General features: G+C 40.6%; 1 protein-coding gene across 1 annotated transcript; it reads right to left on the bottom strand.

Annotated features, from left to right (window-relative positions):
- Positions 1–3: 3 nt before the first annotated feature.
- nudt4a (nudix (nucleoside diphosphate linked moiety X)-type motif 4a) lies at positions 4–13,577 on the bottom strand. Its single transcript, XM_005737614.1, has 5 exons — positions 13,163–13,577; positions 9,477–9,587; positions 7,576–7,620; positions 7,233–7,320; positions 4–1,806 (listed from the first exon to the last, which is right to left on the bottom strand). The coding sequence occupies exons 1-5, from the start codon at positions 13,259–13,261 to the stop codon at positions 1,580–1,582; spliced, it is 570 nt and encodes a 189-aa protein (XP_005737671.1). The 5' UTR covers positions 13,262–13,577; the 3' UTR covers positions 4–1,579.
- Between the last annotated feature and the right edge of the window lie 1,485 nt (positions 13,578–15,062).

Genomic DNA, 15,062 nt, shown 5'->3' with positions numbered 1-15,062 from the left:
CACAATAGTAATTATCTTTAAACGATGTTTATTTAAATATTTTGCACACAATAGAATATCCCAGTCACACATGGACAATGAGGAAAGATGTTAGATGGGCTTTCCTGCCAATGGTAGCCTAGGAAGTTAAATTATGACCATATTTGAGCTTTTTTCCCCTAGGTGTTAAAGGACTTCCATGCACAATACAACGCTTTGAAACAAGCACCATCAAAAAATAATCACATAATAAAAAACGGATTTCCACGATCCACAGTTTATTTCTCCAAAAATAAACGACTCTCAGTTTGATTTTTAACTGTGCACGTTTGGGGGTTTGCTTCAGTTTTTTTTCCTTCTTTGCATACTTAATTTTCCATTTCTATGCTTTGTGCTTGTAGTTGGACTGTACCATTGCCACCAGGGGGAGTAGTCTACAGCCTGGTATTAATGGTATAGTCCAAACACTAAGCCCAAACTAATCACAGGGAGAAAAAAGATGAAAGCTTACTTTTAAAATATATATATATAAATATATGATTATGTTCTGAAGCAAAAGCCTAAAAGTGGACAATTAAAAAGCAATAAATAAAAACAATAATATTAACTTGTGAAGAAACTGGATTAAAGTTTAAAGCAAAGCATCAAATAGAATCAGGCGACCATAATTCCTGTCATACTTTTCGGTCCATGTTTCCCAGCGGAACATAAATTCAGTCACTGTGCACCCTCTGTCGTAAAAGCAAACCCACATTTTTCTTAATGTCCTATGGAGCCCAGCTTCCAAAAACTGGGTTGTTTTGACAGCATGTATAAGGCTTGATTTGTTCTGTTCATTTACTTTGTGTTTATGAAGGCACTTAATGGGAGACTTTGTGCAGCATTTGTCAGACTCTTCTAAGGCATCTCTGCAGATACACTATATAAAACATTTGCTATAATGCACTAGATTATAGTTTTTCTGAGGATATGTGCCATTTCATGTTTGATTCAGTTCACTATATAAAGTTTTTCTCTAATTTACTCAGTTTTCACTCACATTGACAGCATTCAAATATATACACACATGATTTAAGGCTTGTTCAGTGTCACTAGTGCTTAGAGATGATACTGTGTGCGCTGAGGAAGTAATAACAATGCTGTCCACGCTTGCTGCAGACTTTACCTCATCTCTTTTAGCAGAATTCCTTACAAACTTCCCAAGGTAGCAGTTTGTAAAGTCCATCCATAGACTTGCAGCTACTCTTTTTCAAACATCTTGCACATTGTTTGGCACTGAGTCACTGTGGGAATAAGGCTTCCTCCAGGAGCCAACACTTCCCCATACCGCCTCCAGGAAATCACCAGCACACAGTGTGTGCCGCCAGTCAAATATACAACATCTAAGACTAAACAGGCCTTTATATTGCATAATCAGTGCACTGCAGTCTGCCTAAAGTTGAAAAGGAAATGCTTTACAGGAATTAAAAAAAAATAATACATTAAAAAAAGTCTTAAATACATTTGAAAAACTTTTTCAGTGTCTCTTCAAATCAGTCTCAAGAAGTTCAGCTGAAAATTCATTTCCTCTCAGAAGACCTGCTCTCTGCCATTATGGCTCCTATCTGCTGACTAGGTCTGAGCAGTGTGTGGAGCAAACAACATAGTGGGGTGCGTCATCATCTGTCATGTGGGAGCTCAGGCCATTGCCGTTAGCTGGGCCACACATGGGAGTGCAGGTGGGATTACAGGTGCCCTTAAGTCTGTGTAGGTACTCTGCATGGACAGGCTTGTGGCTCTGCAGCACCCTTATGGCTTCATCGACCTTGAACCACTTCCTCTTCCTTCCTGTGAAGAGATTCAAGTAAAGTTGAATTGTTTGCATGTGGCTCACACAATCAGTGTTGTGCTTAAAACAATTTCCCACACATTGTATTGAAGTGTCATTAAGTCCGTAACACGTCCATCCTGATAGATGCATAACTGCTAATATGATATTGATAAATATTCGTAAAAGATCACAATAAGGTCTTGATTAAGGCAATCTAAACAAGGAACAAGAAACAAAACATTTCTCAGCATATGATTGCAACATTTCAGATATTAGGTCACAGGAAACCATAAGCTCGTCCATCCCTTCTGCTCATTTCTCAGTTGGCACATCCTCGATTCCTTTCCTCATCTCCTTGCATCTTGGTCCCTCCCATCAGAAATGTGATCACAGGAGGAGAGGAAGAAAGATGAGGAGAGAGATGAGGCAACAGGCTGTTAGCAAAATGACACATCTTTGTTTCACAACTGTCATTTTAAGGCAGTTGATATCATGTTATGATCTTGGTGAGCTATATACACTTTTAAAAAATATTAAAGAACACTCTGAAAACACATCAGAGAAAAAAAAAATCATGCCGCACATCTATACTGATATGGACTGGGTAATGTGTTAGGAATGAAAGCATGCATATCGTTTGATGGAAATGAAAATTATCAACGTACAGAGGGCTCAATTCAAGACACCCCCACATCAAAGTGAAAAGATTCTACAGATTGCTAGTCTATTTTCCCGAAATGTCACTGCAGCAACTCAAAATAGAACTCCGTAATTTGTATGGCCCCCACATGCTTGTATGCATGCCTGATAATGTGTGCACAACAGATGGTGTCCTGGGGGATCTTCTCACAAGTTGGACCAGCACATCACTGAGCTCCTGCACAGTCTGAGATGCAACCTGGCAGCATCGGATGGACCAAAACATAATGTCCCACAAGTGTTCGAGTGGATTTAGGTCAGACAAGCATGGGGCCCAGTAACATGTATCAGTTCCTTCGTCCACCAGGAACTGCCTGCATACTCTTACTATTACACCATGAGGAACCCTGACCCGCTGCACCAGCATTGGGTCTGACAATGAAAATAATCCCGATATCTAATGGTCAGGGTGCTGTTGCCTACCCCATAGACCTCTGTGTGTCCCTCCATGGATAAGCCTCTCCACACTTTCACTAACCCACCACTAAATCAATCATGTTAAACAATGTTAAAGGTAGCATAACGCTCTCCACAGCTTCTGCAGACCTCTTAAAATCTGTCACACATGCTCACTGGTGGACCAGCCAATTCTGGTGTTTTAAGGTAAATGCCAGTTGGGCTCCATAATGGCAGGCAGTTAGCGCAGGGTCCACTAGACAATGTTGAAGTCTGTTTCTGATTGTTTAGTCAAAGGTATTTACACCAGTCACCTGCTGGAAGTCAGGTAAAGCTCCATCCTGTTCATAAAGGAACAGATACTGGTCCTGCTGATGGGATCTCCCTCTAGGAGATTTGGACTACATGGGAAACTTCTGTAGAGTCCGAGTCCAGGCATCACCGCATGCTGCCGGTAGTGATACTGACCCTAGCCAATGGAGGGAAAGAATGTGGATCATTCCTGTTTTGTTAGTTGTCTCATTGTTGCCCCTCTAGTTTACCTCTAGTTATTAATTTCAATAACACCAAAGCAGCAGAGTGGCTGTAGCTCAGGAGGTAGAGCACCTACTGATCGGAAGGTTGGTGGTTCGATCCCTGGCTCCTTCAAGTCTGCATGCCAAGTATCCTTGGGCAAGATACTAACCTCAAGTTGCTCTCCGATGCATCCATCGAAGTGTGAATGTAGTTAGAAAGCACTAAGTATAGAGAAAGTGCTTGTGAGAATGGATGTGTATGGGTGAATGTGGCATGTTGTATAGAGCGCTTTGAAGAATCCATTTACTTAACTGACCAGATCAATACCCCAGAAGTTTAACTGGTAGCAGGTAAAAACTCTTCAGAGAAAGATACACAATGATACACCGGTGAATCCTAGATAATTGCTCCTCAGACAAACCTCCTCTCTTCCGTGTCCTTCAAATGCATTTAAGCAACTAAAACATTTCTTAGGGCAATACAGTGAAAATAAGTGGAGAAGATGAGGCGCAAATCAGAAAGAAAAAAAAGATAAAAGGCCCATAATGAAGCTCTTGATTTGAGCACTATGGGTCGTACACAGGAAATAAGCGTAACAAACAAATCCAAAAAAGGCACAAGGCAGAAAACAGGAAAGGGCAAAGTATCCAAAATACAAACAAGGCAGAGTTAGCAGGAACTAGCTGTGGCAAAGATTAAGGAAAGGAGTGTGCGTACTGCAAAGACTCAGTGTTTAGATGATTAGGGTCAGGTAGTGCTCAAAATGCATGAGATTGAAAATGGAGGAGACTCAGACTGGACCCAGTCCATCCAGTCCATAGGTGCAAACATAGAAATATAATAGTATTTTTAAACTTAGCAAAGACTTCTTGAACAAATTTTGGATACTAATATCCACAAAGCAAACCACACTGTGTGTTAATTGTATTTAAAATGCTCCAAAGGGCATGCCACCATTAAGCAAGCATTGTATAATTTGTCACAGAGAGCCTGAATAAGCGCTGAGTGAGACTGCTGAATGAAAGGATGACTAAAGGATCATTTTATTCACCACACACAAAAATAAACTGTGCATGTCATGGCACCAGTGGGTGTCGGTGTGGACATGGGCATACTTCAGACAGCCCTAAACCCTAAAAAAAGTATCTTCCATAAAAATGATCTGTCCAGCAAAGCGACAGCTGGAAGTTATTTATACTTTATTCAAACTCATCTCCTCCCATTCAATTCCAGCACTTTGCTAAAGGGATTTGCCATGCTCTGTGATAACTGGAGCCTGGTGTGATAATGAGGAGGAGGATGCCTTCACTTCATGTTGGCACCCTGAAGAGTGCCACCACTACCAGCATTTAAGGAGGCGAGGGAGTCAATTCAACCTGTAGTAGTAAACCCTTTCTGTTCAGTCGCAACCCTCGTGTAGGGCAAAAGAGGACAAGTAAGGGGGGCTGCTGTGGTCAGTGATGATAACTGGAAAACAGCTGGGCACAGCAAACACTCCTCCCCCTTATGAACAGGCTGAACTCTTACTTCTGTGGGTGAAGGGAGTAAACGGCCACAACCACATTTTCCAGTCCAGTTAGAAATAGTTTACAAGTTACTCAATCCCGGGAAAAGTATTCCATTTAAAATATCAGTTAGTGAAAACATCCATGAAAACATATCTAAACATGTACATCCACCTTATATGCGTTACAGTTTAGAAAAACATTCTATGTTAACTTAAAGTCAACATAGATATTGGCGACGTGTAACGAACCGCTTGCTATATTAGAGATCTCCATTCGAGCATACTTAATGTCTGACCTACATGTAATCACAACATACACCCACCAGCAACTTTATCAGTCACACCAGGCTAGTACCAGGCTGGACCCCCTTTGTCTTCAGAACTGCCTAAACCCTTTGTGGCATTGATTCAAACGATGCTCAGTTGGTATCAAGGGGTAAACGTGATGAGGAAATAGCTCCCACACATTTACACCACCAGCAGCAGCTTGAACTGCTGACACAAGGTAGAATGGATCAGTGCTTTCAAGGCGTTCATGTCAAATTTTGACCCTGCTGCCCGCAGAAATTAAGACTCATCAGACCAGATGTTTTTCCAATCTCATGTTGTCCACTTTTGGTGAACCTGAGTGAATTGTAGCCTTTTCTGTTCTTAGCTGACTGGCTGAGTGCCACTTTTTAGCTGTAAAGTCTAGAGATGGCTGTGTGGAACAATCCCAGCAGATCAGCAGCTTCTGAAATACTCAGATCCACCTGACACCAACAACCACGATACATTCAAATCACTTAAAAAAAAGAAAGAAAGAAAGAAAGAAAGAAAGAAAGAAAAAAAAATCACGTTAGCTCCCCATTCTGATGCTCGGTTTGAACTTCAGCAGGTCATCCTGACCATGCCCACGTGCCTAAATGCACTTGGTTGCTGCCATCTGATTGGTTGATTAGATGAGCATTAATGAGCAGTTGAACAGGTATGCTAATATAAATCAATTTAAACCAGTTTATTTACAATTCAGGCTGAATTTGTGAAAAAATAAAAATAAAATCTAGATCTAAATGAAGTGTTGAACTGCCCTGCGGAAAGTTATGAGCACAGTTGCATGTCATTTTATTTTGACAATCAGCCAACACAGGATGAAGGAAGAGGCAAAAAGACAATACAGCCATTGTGAAAGACATAATCTGGGAAACTGCTACTCAGTTCATGAATCTGTTATTCATGTTTTCCATAAAACAGACACATGGGCAGACATGTTCAATTGTCCAATTGTTCTGTTAAGAATTTTAGATCAAGGGTGTCAAACCTAATGCCCGGGAGCCAGAATCGGCCGGGTAAGGATTTCAATACAGCCCACTTGATGGTTTTGGAAAATGTGAAGGATGGCTTCAACTGTGGACTATTATCTGTTTTACTTTATTTCCTACTGAAAAAGACCTGCTCCCATGCCATTCATATTACACCAAAGTAAAAGATAATTAATCGAAAAGTACCTGTTTTTATCTACAATAGAAATTTCTGTTTTGTTTTGTTTTTTTACAATGGGTCCACAGTAACAGAAACATTTCTTCATCTCAGTTCTTTCTAAATGACAAACTTTTGAAATTGCACTTCTTTTTTAGTATTAAGACATCTGAGGGATTTAATGTGTAGTTAAACTTCCTTAAGTGGATTGGAAGTGGGGGTTTCAGTCTTCCGCCCCATTCCAGATCAAAGCTGTATGTGGCCCTCGGTGTAAAATGAGTTTGCCATCCCTGATTTAGATCAAATGAATCAGTGGAGCTGTTACACATTCCTCGTTGTGTTTTGTTCCTCTTCATTCTGCTTATGGAGTCATCTTATGTGTGCCACCTTCAAAGGCAGTAGATTATCTGAAGACTAATGCTATATATGAGTTTATAATCCCTTTCACATTTATGCGAATCAAAATGTGTAACCTAAACACTTAGTTGAGGCATGTTTAATGTGAGCAAGTGATTCCGGTAAAAAAAAATAAAAAATACACCTTGCCAATGCATGATCCTAAGCCAAGATCTTGAACTAAGAGACTGAAAGCCCTGAAACTCAACCCTGAAACAGAACATGTAATGCAAAAAGTTGCTAAAACCTTTTGCTTGCTTTTGTTTTTTTGTTTTTTTTAATAAACCACAGGATCTCAAAAAACATGCATATGAGGGATGCCCGTAAAAAGGGAGAACACAAAAAAAACCCTCAAAAATCTTGTTACCACAGGAATATTTTTCACTCTTTTCCCCTTGTAATTTAGTTTTGTGACCCTTGGGTGCTAGAATAAGATACTATAATAAGACAAAGAGGGACACAGAGGCATACCAATGTTCACAGAGTCTTCCCAGTCTTCCAGCATCTCCGTCACCACGAGGGTGTAGACATAAGTCCTGTGCTTTCTGTCTTGATTGTGCTGCAAAGGTTTACATGAAGAGAAAATGAATTTATGTTTTTCTGACAAACCACCAACGCAGTGCGTGCAAAGCCTTCATTAAAAAAGGCAAAAACTGTGATTAGCCGTACCATTTCTTTTATAGAAACTCCATGAACTAAACAAGTTGATTGTCTGACCACAGACATACAAAAACGCTAGGTGCGGCAGTAGGATGATTTTATACAGCACTATGTATCGCGACATGATTACAAATTACAATTTTTCATAACATACCTCGAATATCCCAAGCAGTCTGCCGAGCTTTCCCTTTACACCAGCCTGCACACATAAATCAGAGTCATTATTAAAAGTGATTGTCCACAAGTCATAATCTAAAATATTCAGGTGAAACTGTCCTTTCAACACACTGTGCAGCGAGATCACTTGGATTCGCGTCATATATGATCCCAGGTAGACATAAACATAGTCTAAATGACAGAAACACGAGACAGGGGGCTTAGCTCAAGTATAGTACACAGTTAGGACACAGCTATCATTTACAGTATCAAACCATAACAGACATCCCGGTCATTGCTGTAATGTCTTCCAGACTTCTTTAAAAAAAAGCACACTAAAATGCACACAACGGCCTACAAGGCTTTACAAATTTATGCACAAATAAAAATTAACAAATGAGGCTCAATCCGCTTTGAATCGCCTTTATCCTGATCTGCGTCAGCTACGTGAGGCGCAGGATGTGGGCAACTGGAACCCCTTCCTAAATGTCACTGCCATACTTCAAAGCTGTCAGCACACTGCTATCCATGTCAGAAGCTCACAGCTCACTTTGCTGTGAACAATCTGGCCAGCCACCAGCAGCCTCCTTTCTTAAACCACAGCATGATAAGCTGGCTATCCATGCATCCTTGCCACATATTTCTACTTCTGTTCTGGATTTTTGGCTGGTAGAACAACAGGAGCGACTTGTACTGTGAACAGCGATGACACTTCTGACAAAGATTTACTGATTTCACTTTCAGTTTAATGTGTCTGTCCTTTGAGCCCATGATGCATACATTGCAATCAGAATATATGATACTGAGATGGAAATTAGCCCCCCAGTGTTCAAAGTCATGAAATGTCATGATTTTTTTTATTTATCTTCCACTTAAATAATGAGATAATTCCTTGGAAAACCAATAAACATTATCAGCTGACAACTGATAAAATTCCCTATACTTATTACTTTTTAACACTATGGTAACTTTGTGTCACTTCCAATATTAATGGAGCCAAAAATGGTTACTAATCTCAAGGAAACTTCGGAGTGCTGCTTTTTATATTGTGCTCTGCATGAAAAATAACACTGTCTCCGTGAGAGGTGATTATGGAAAAGTCTGGAGCCACCTCTCATTTCTTTACATTTTGATTCCCAAGTACTAAAAAGTGGTTTTGACCAATAGTTCTCCAGGCTTTATTCAAAGGATTCTTTGTTTGTTTGTTTGGACATTAGTTGCTTTTTTACTCATTTTAAGTCAGCTTCTTGTACCTCATAATTTTCATATGAAAGTTTTTGGTTTGTTAAGGCAAACCTGTGAATAATTCACGCATAGAAAAGGCAAATAGCAGGCAACTTAGCAAAGATCCCATTTTTAATTGTATCTTTAGCCACTTCGTGTCCTTTTGCAAAAACAAAATCATTTGTATGCATTTCTTTAGTTTATGGAAAATGATAGCACAGCTTGAAAAATACAAAAGTTAGTGGCAATCTGTTTAACATGGTAGATTCACCATGTAATACATGACATGAAAATGAACCCAAACATACTGCCAGTGCAGTAAAATCATACCTGGATATGAAAACAAACAATGAAATTCCATCAGTCATGGATTTGCCCCCTCAGAGCCCGGACTTCAACATTATTAAAGCAGTGTAAGATCATCTTGACAGAGAACGGTATGAACGGCAGTCAACATCCAAGATGAGCTTTAAATGTCCTTCAACAAAAACACGTATTCCCACATACGTTTCAATAAGTCACTGCACCTATTTCCTATTTTCATTGCAAAATATAAAGAAATGGGGTGTCGTTCATCACTTTGCGCAGTACTGTATAGATCCTAGGCTTTAACCAACAATGCATGCAAACAATAGAAACGTCTTTATGGGTTTAATTAATGAACAATCAATTCACCTCTTCATACACCTCCCTGACAGCAGCTCCACAGGGCTCCTCATCAGGCTCCATTCCCCCTCCTGGCACGATCCACTGGTCTGGATGGCGACTGCTGCTCACCAACAGCACCTGCCAAGGAGAGAGAGCCCTCCGTCAGGCCTCTGCTACTGAGGTTGGGGTGCAAAAAGCACAGCAACAGCATGCCCGAGTTCAGCGTCCGTCAGCACGGACGCGGTGGCCAAACGAACTGCTCGTCATTCAGCAGACGCATGTCGAACATCTCGCATATCATTCCAGTCATTCACTTCATTTACTTAATGCAACATGAGCGCTGTGCGAATGATGCTGCTCTGCGTGTCACACTCTTTGGCACATAATTTAAATAGACGAATGAGAACAACTAATGTAATGATTCATGTATCGGCCTGTTTTTAGTTGTCAGTGGATTTAATGAAAGATAATTCATAATCTGGAATCTATTTACAGTACGGCCAGCTTTAGCGTTTTGAGTAGTACCAACATCAAATGTTATATTTAATCCCACTGCGTTTGAAGAAGTACAAATCAACGTTCTAACCCAAAGAAATATCCTAAAGCTGCACACTATTTTTAACTGCCGTCCAGCCAATGCAGTTTGGTGTTTTGATGACGAAGTTACTTGACCTTAAACCCAATCCGGCATCACTGACCCACATTGAGTTCATGTAGGACTGCCTTCTGAAACCTTAACACTGGGCAACCAACTCACTCTCCAGTCAGGCTAACACTCACCTGTGTTAAAAACGCCAGTCGAATAAACCCTTTCCACATTAAACACAGCTGTTACAGCAGAGGTTTCCCTCTGTAAGATCTTTCTGCTCACGCTCCAAAATGGAAGCAACTTTGTGAAGCGCCTAATGGTAACATCTTCATATCATCAAAGCTGATCTCTTTGGGTAATAAATGCTTAATGTCATTTATCACCCAATATATATGGGTGATATATACCCAGTGTATATGAGTGTAACACTTTCTCACTCTGCTCCTTTATTTACAAACTCTCTAGAAACCATGTGATTTATTTTTAACAGTGCAACTCTGTCCATATCTATGAGTGAATAAAATACTAAGTTATTAAGGTTAAAGTCACTTCAATGTCCGAGTTCATACTCTTCCACAGCAGACACATCTCTCTACGCATTTACTCTGCTCAGTGAGCTAATTTATTTAGCCATGGCATTGCCAAAATCTTAGTTAAAATCAAATGTATGTGTTTACTCCACATCATGGCTTCTGCTTTCTATGGCTACTCACATTAAGCCACAGAGAGGAAGGCCAATTATTTTAGCTGGTTTTGTATTCCAGGTGACACATCTCATCTTAAACGAATCCGCGCAGGGTCCAGGGGACTGTAGAAACACCGCAAGTTGCCTCAGTGACACAAATCCACACAACGTACACATGCATGCGCAATTTCACACAAACGGCATGTGAAGCACGTAGGCACTTGTACAGACACAGCTACTCGCACACAGACAACAGGCTTTCCAAAAACCACCAGATCAGCAGTTACCTCTCTGTATCAAAACAAAGAGCTTAGGAGAGGAGGTTAATGACCCCGACAGGCACCAAACACGATCGGGGGAAAGTGAGGAAGCGTTTGGAGTGGGCAGAACCCCGACATCTTTACAGTCTGATCCCACTCCGGCCAAATTCTACGGGCTGAACGATGTGTTAATGCCTTTCAAAAGAAGCTAAATTTAAAAGGCAACCTTTGTCTCAGTAAATGCCTTAATTAAGGATTCACTGCTTGTAAAATACTTACATTGGTGTCTAAAAATAACAATTTATCAGCAAATAATAGGAAGAATACATTTTATCTATAGGCACCTTTTCAAGTAGGAAGCAGAAACTTAAAATTAATGTGATTAAAGGGAAACCAGTGAAACTGTTGAAAGACAGGAGTGATGTGTTCTGTGGAAAGGGTTCAGGTAATGACAAGAGGAGCAGTATTTTGGACCAGCTGAACTCTAGAGGGAAGTCTGTGTGGATACGATTACAATAATCAATACCAGATGCAACTGGTCAAAATAAAAACTTTGACAGACCTTCAGAAAGCCTGGAGAACTTTTTCTCAAGACAAGGCAGGCTTTGTGGAATATAATATAAGGAAATCAGTTACGGATCAAGACTTTTCCACAGAAATGTGTGGTTACATAGCTGTGGACATGTAAAAATAAGTAAATGAATAAATATATGACGTATCAATATGTTGTGAAACCATACATCAGGTGCCACTGAGTGGGGGTGGGGGGGATGTCCCCGGACAGATAACTGGTGCATCTCCCCACTGTACCTCTATCCAATAAAAATGTATATACAAATTTCAATTTAAAAGTCAACTCCATTCTGATAAGTGATAAGCTGCTTCTGCTCAGCTCTGCTGTTTCACTAAAGCGATGGTTGGGGCTTTAAGTCAGTCACTTAAAACAGATTATTATGGATTTCCAACTCTTGTTTGGTTTTTATATGTACCCATTTTCAGTTATCTCAACTATAAAAGCAGGAAACTAACTAGGCATATAATTCTTTTCTTTCTCTCTTTGCCAGCCATATTTTTCAAGTAACCTATATTTGAAAACAGCAAAATAAAACTGGAAATTCTGTAGTGTGCCACCCCAATATTTTTGGTGACCTCCATACGGCTACCCCTATGAAAAAATTCTGGAGGCGCCCCTGGTAGGGGCCCAGGCACAAGGAGCAGGAAAGGAAATCTGTCAGGGAATAGCAAGTGGCTGTACCTTGTTTCTATAAATTGCAACTGATGGGTCACTTGGAGTTTAGCACACTGTAACAGCCACTCAGCCCCCTACTCATCATATCACATGTGGCCCAGAGTTAGTCTGCGTCACTAGGCAGACACATTTAGACCCAGCACAAAACAACGGTAATATTAACAAACTTAAAAGTTTCTTATCCAAACTGGCGCATCACTGAATAATAATTTGTGTTTCAGTCAATGTCTGTGCTTGTTATATGACATACATCACTACGTACATGTGCTGTATACTTACACATTTCCACGAATGACAAAATAATAGGCGACTGATTACATGTAACACGTTAAAACCTCATTTTCAGCTCTCTAATTTAAAGACAAACATTTCTTTCACGTGAGTAAAATGGCTGAGAACATTTGCTTTATGGTTGCGTCATCATTTGAATCAAAAAGTAGAACCAACTGGTCTCGGGAGTAGCAGGTATCTCAGCAAAAGTAGATTTAGTAAAACCGCATCAGCTGATGTGTTGGAAAACAAACTCTGCACTACTTTATTTATGACAGGAGGTGTTTATGGGCCCATAGCTGTGAAATATATGCAGAGACTGCTCTGCGTTAGAGATAACTGGGACGATTTTATGAGTAATCTGGATGTCCTTCTTGGCAAGAACGTGAAAAACGATGATCTCCTGTTGAGTGTCAGCTGCAGCCACACACCCTGTAACAGGTCAAATATTTGCCCCCCTCCAACCTTCACCTCTGCCCAGCACCTCAATTAAAGACGAGCCACGTGAACGCGCTCCCCACACACTGAAAGTCAGCCAGACGCGCGATAAAGCAGGCTGCTGTACTGTCAGGCACAGCGGTTAATTTGGGACTGTGTCAAAAATAGAGCGTGTTAATAAAAGCCCTCTCCTCCTACAAATGGTTTAACTTCACGGCTTACCTCGTCCTCTGTTTCGTTTTTGAAACACAGACATGCCGCTCTCCTCTTGAACCCTTCGACGTCGTACGTCCTGGTCTGGTTGGGCTTAAACTTCATCATATAGAGGCCTTTTTTTCCGGAGGCAGGGAAGTGTTGGGAAATCGGGCTTCAACCAGTCGCTGATTAAAGTGCTTTCAGTAATATCCAACAATATCGCAGCTTGGCTTCTTCAGACACTTCCAGACAAACCATGCAGCTGGTCCATTCATTCCTGCGCTCCGAGCGCGCGTCAGGCTGCATCTGGTGCTGTACCTGCTCTGCTGCTTTAGTGCCGCTGTCAACACGCAGACTGGCTCACATCACGCTGTGGTGGCTGAGCTGCGACCAGCTGACCTGAGAGCTGCGCAGCAACAAGCCCGTCAGTCCCCACCTTACATCCGTGTTTATCACTGCGACGCACAGGCCGAACAGAAACGAGTCTCCTTTATGGAAGAGAAAAGGTGACTGAGCTGCGAGATGGAGTTGCTGTTAAAACTCTCCAAATCCAGCCAGGATGGACTTGAAGAGCGTGTTAATGCCCACGATAATAAGTGCACTGACTCATTTTTAATGCAGAAAACCGAACAGATCTAAACATTTCATGTCACAAATAACACAGAAAAGGTCAATTATTTTTTTAAAGGCTTAATGGCACACAGATGATTTTATTCATTGTGATTTATTTATTTATTGCACGAGCACGTGAGTAAAACGCTTACCTGTTGCGTCTTGATTCTTGAGATAGTCAAATTTTCCCTTTAAACGAACAAAACTAAAAAATGCAGGCTTGCGTAAAACTTTCAAAGCTTGGGGTGCCCTCTAGTGGAAGTAGGCAGTCCTTATTTACCTGTATTCACTTGTGGAAGCAATGTGTTTTAAAAAAAAGAGAGAGAGAAAAAAAAGGTTGGTGTGTTTGTATTATTAGTGACTGTCCAAATCAGAACCAATGATAACTGGCAGCCGTTTCTGTTTGAAAGCGCTTAAGCTAAACAAATAGTCTTGATTATTATGAATGAGCCTAACATACACCCTGACTCACACAAGGATTAAAAGGGTTTGTGAAAAGTTAAGAACTGAACCATGTTTTGCAAACACAGGTATTAAAAATCAGGAGTACAGTGTGCCAGCTGAAGTTTTCCAGGTCAGATGAAACAACTCGCAATACAGAGATCCAAGCCACATCCATGTGGCAAGTGGCAATCACTGAAGATTTTAGGCACCATGATTTTCTGTAGTTTGAAATTACTGCTTTTAACCCTGACTGGAATTCTGAATAATGCCAGTAACAGCTATAAGAACGTCATGAATTTGATTTTGTGTGGACTAAACTAGCAAATAAATGTTAATATTAAGATCTTCTTGTAGTGAACTTGAGTAGCAGGGTTTCTGCATGGTTTTAAAAATCAATAATAATGCATTTTAAGGTCTTTTTGTGCAATATATTTTGCCACAACTGCAAGCTGAGCATACAATTGCTTCTGATTTTCTTTGGACATTGGCTGCTATGTAACTCCTTTTCAGTCCAGTTCTTGTACCTGGCCACTTTCAGAAGAATGTTTTTGTTTCTTGAGCCACATAACACTAAGCGATCATTATTCAAGCATTTTAAGATTTAGGGGGAAAAAAATCCAGCAAAGACCTGAAATAGAACTGGACAGATCCAATTTGACTTTTCGTTGATCCATTAATGTTCACTGAAATGGTCTTAGTGGAAAGGTGGCTGTCAACAAATCTTTAAGGAAGAGAAAGAGGGAGAAAAGGCTGAGGCATCCCAAATTACACAGGACCGTAAAGCAGTGGCAACAGGTTTGACGGAGGGATGAATCCTAATGTGAAATTTTGGGTTCAAACTGTCTTCAGAGGTGGTGATGAGAGAGGTACA

Source organism: Pundamilia nyererei, unplaced genomic scaffold, assembly GCF_000239375.1.
Source record: "Pundamilia nyererei isolate P.nyererei 1_Seehausen unplaced genomic scaffold, PunNye1.0 scaffold00078, whole genome shotgun sequence".
Lineage (NCBI taxonomy): Eukaryota > Metazoa > Chordata > Actinopteri > Cichliformes > Cichlidae > Pundamilia > Pundamilia nyererei.
The sequence above is the reverse complement of the archived record's forward strand: the minus strand, read 5'-3'. Positions and strand labels throughout refer to the sequence as shown.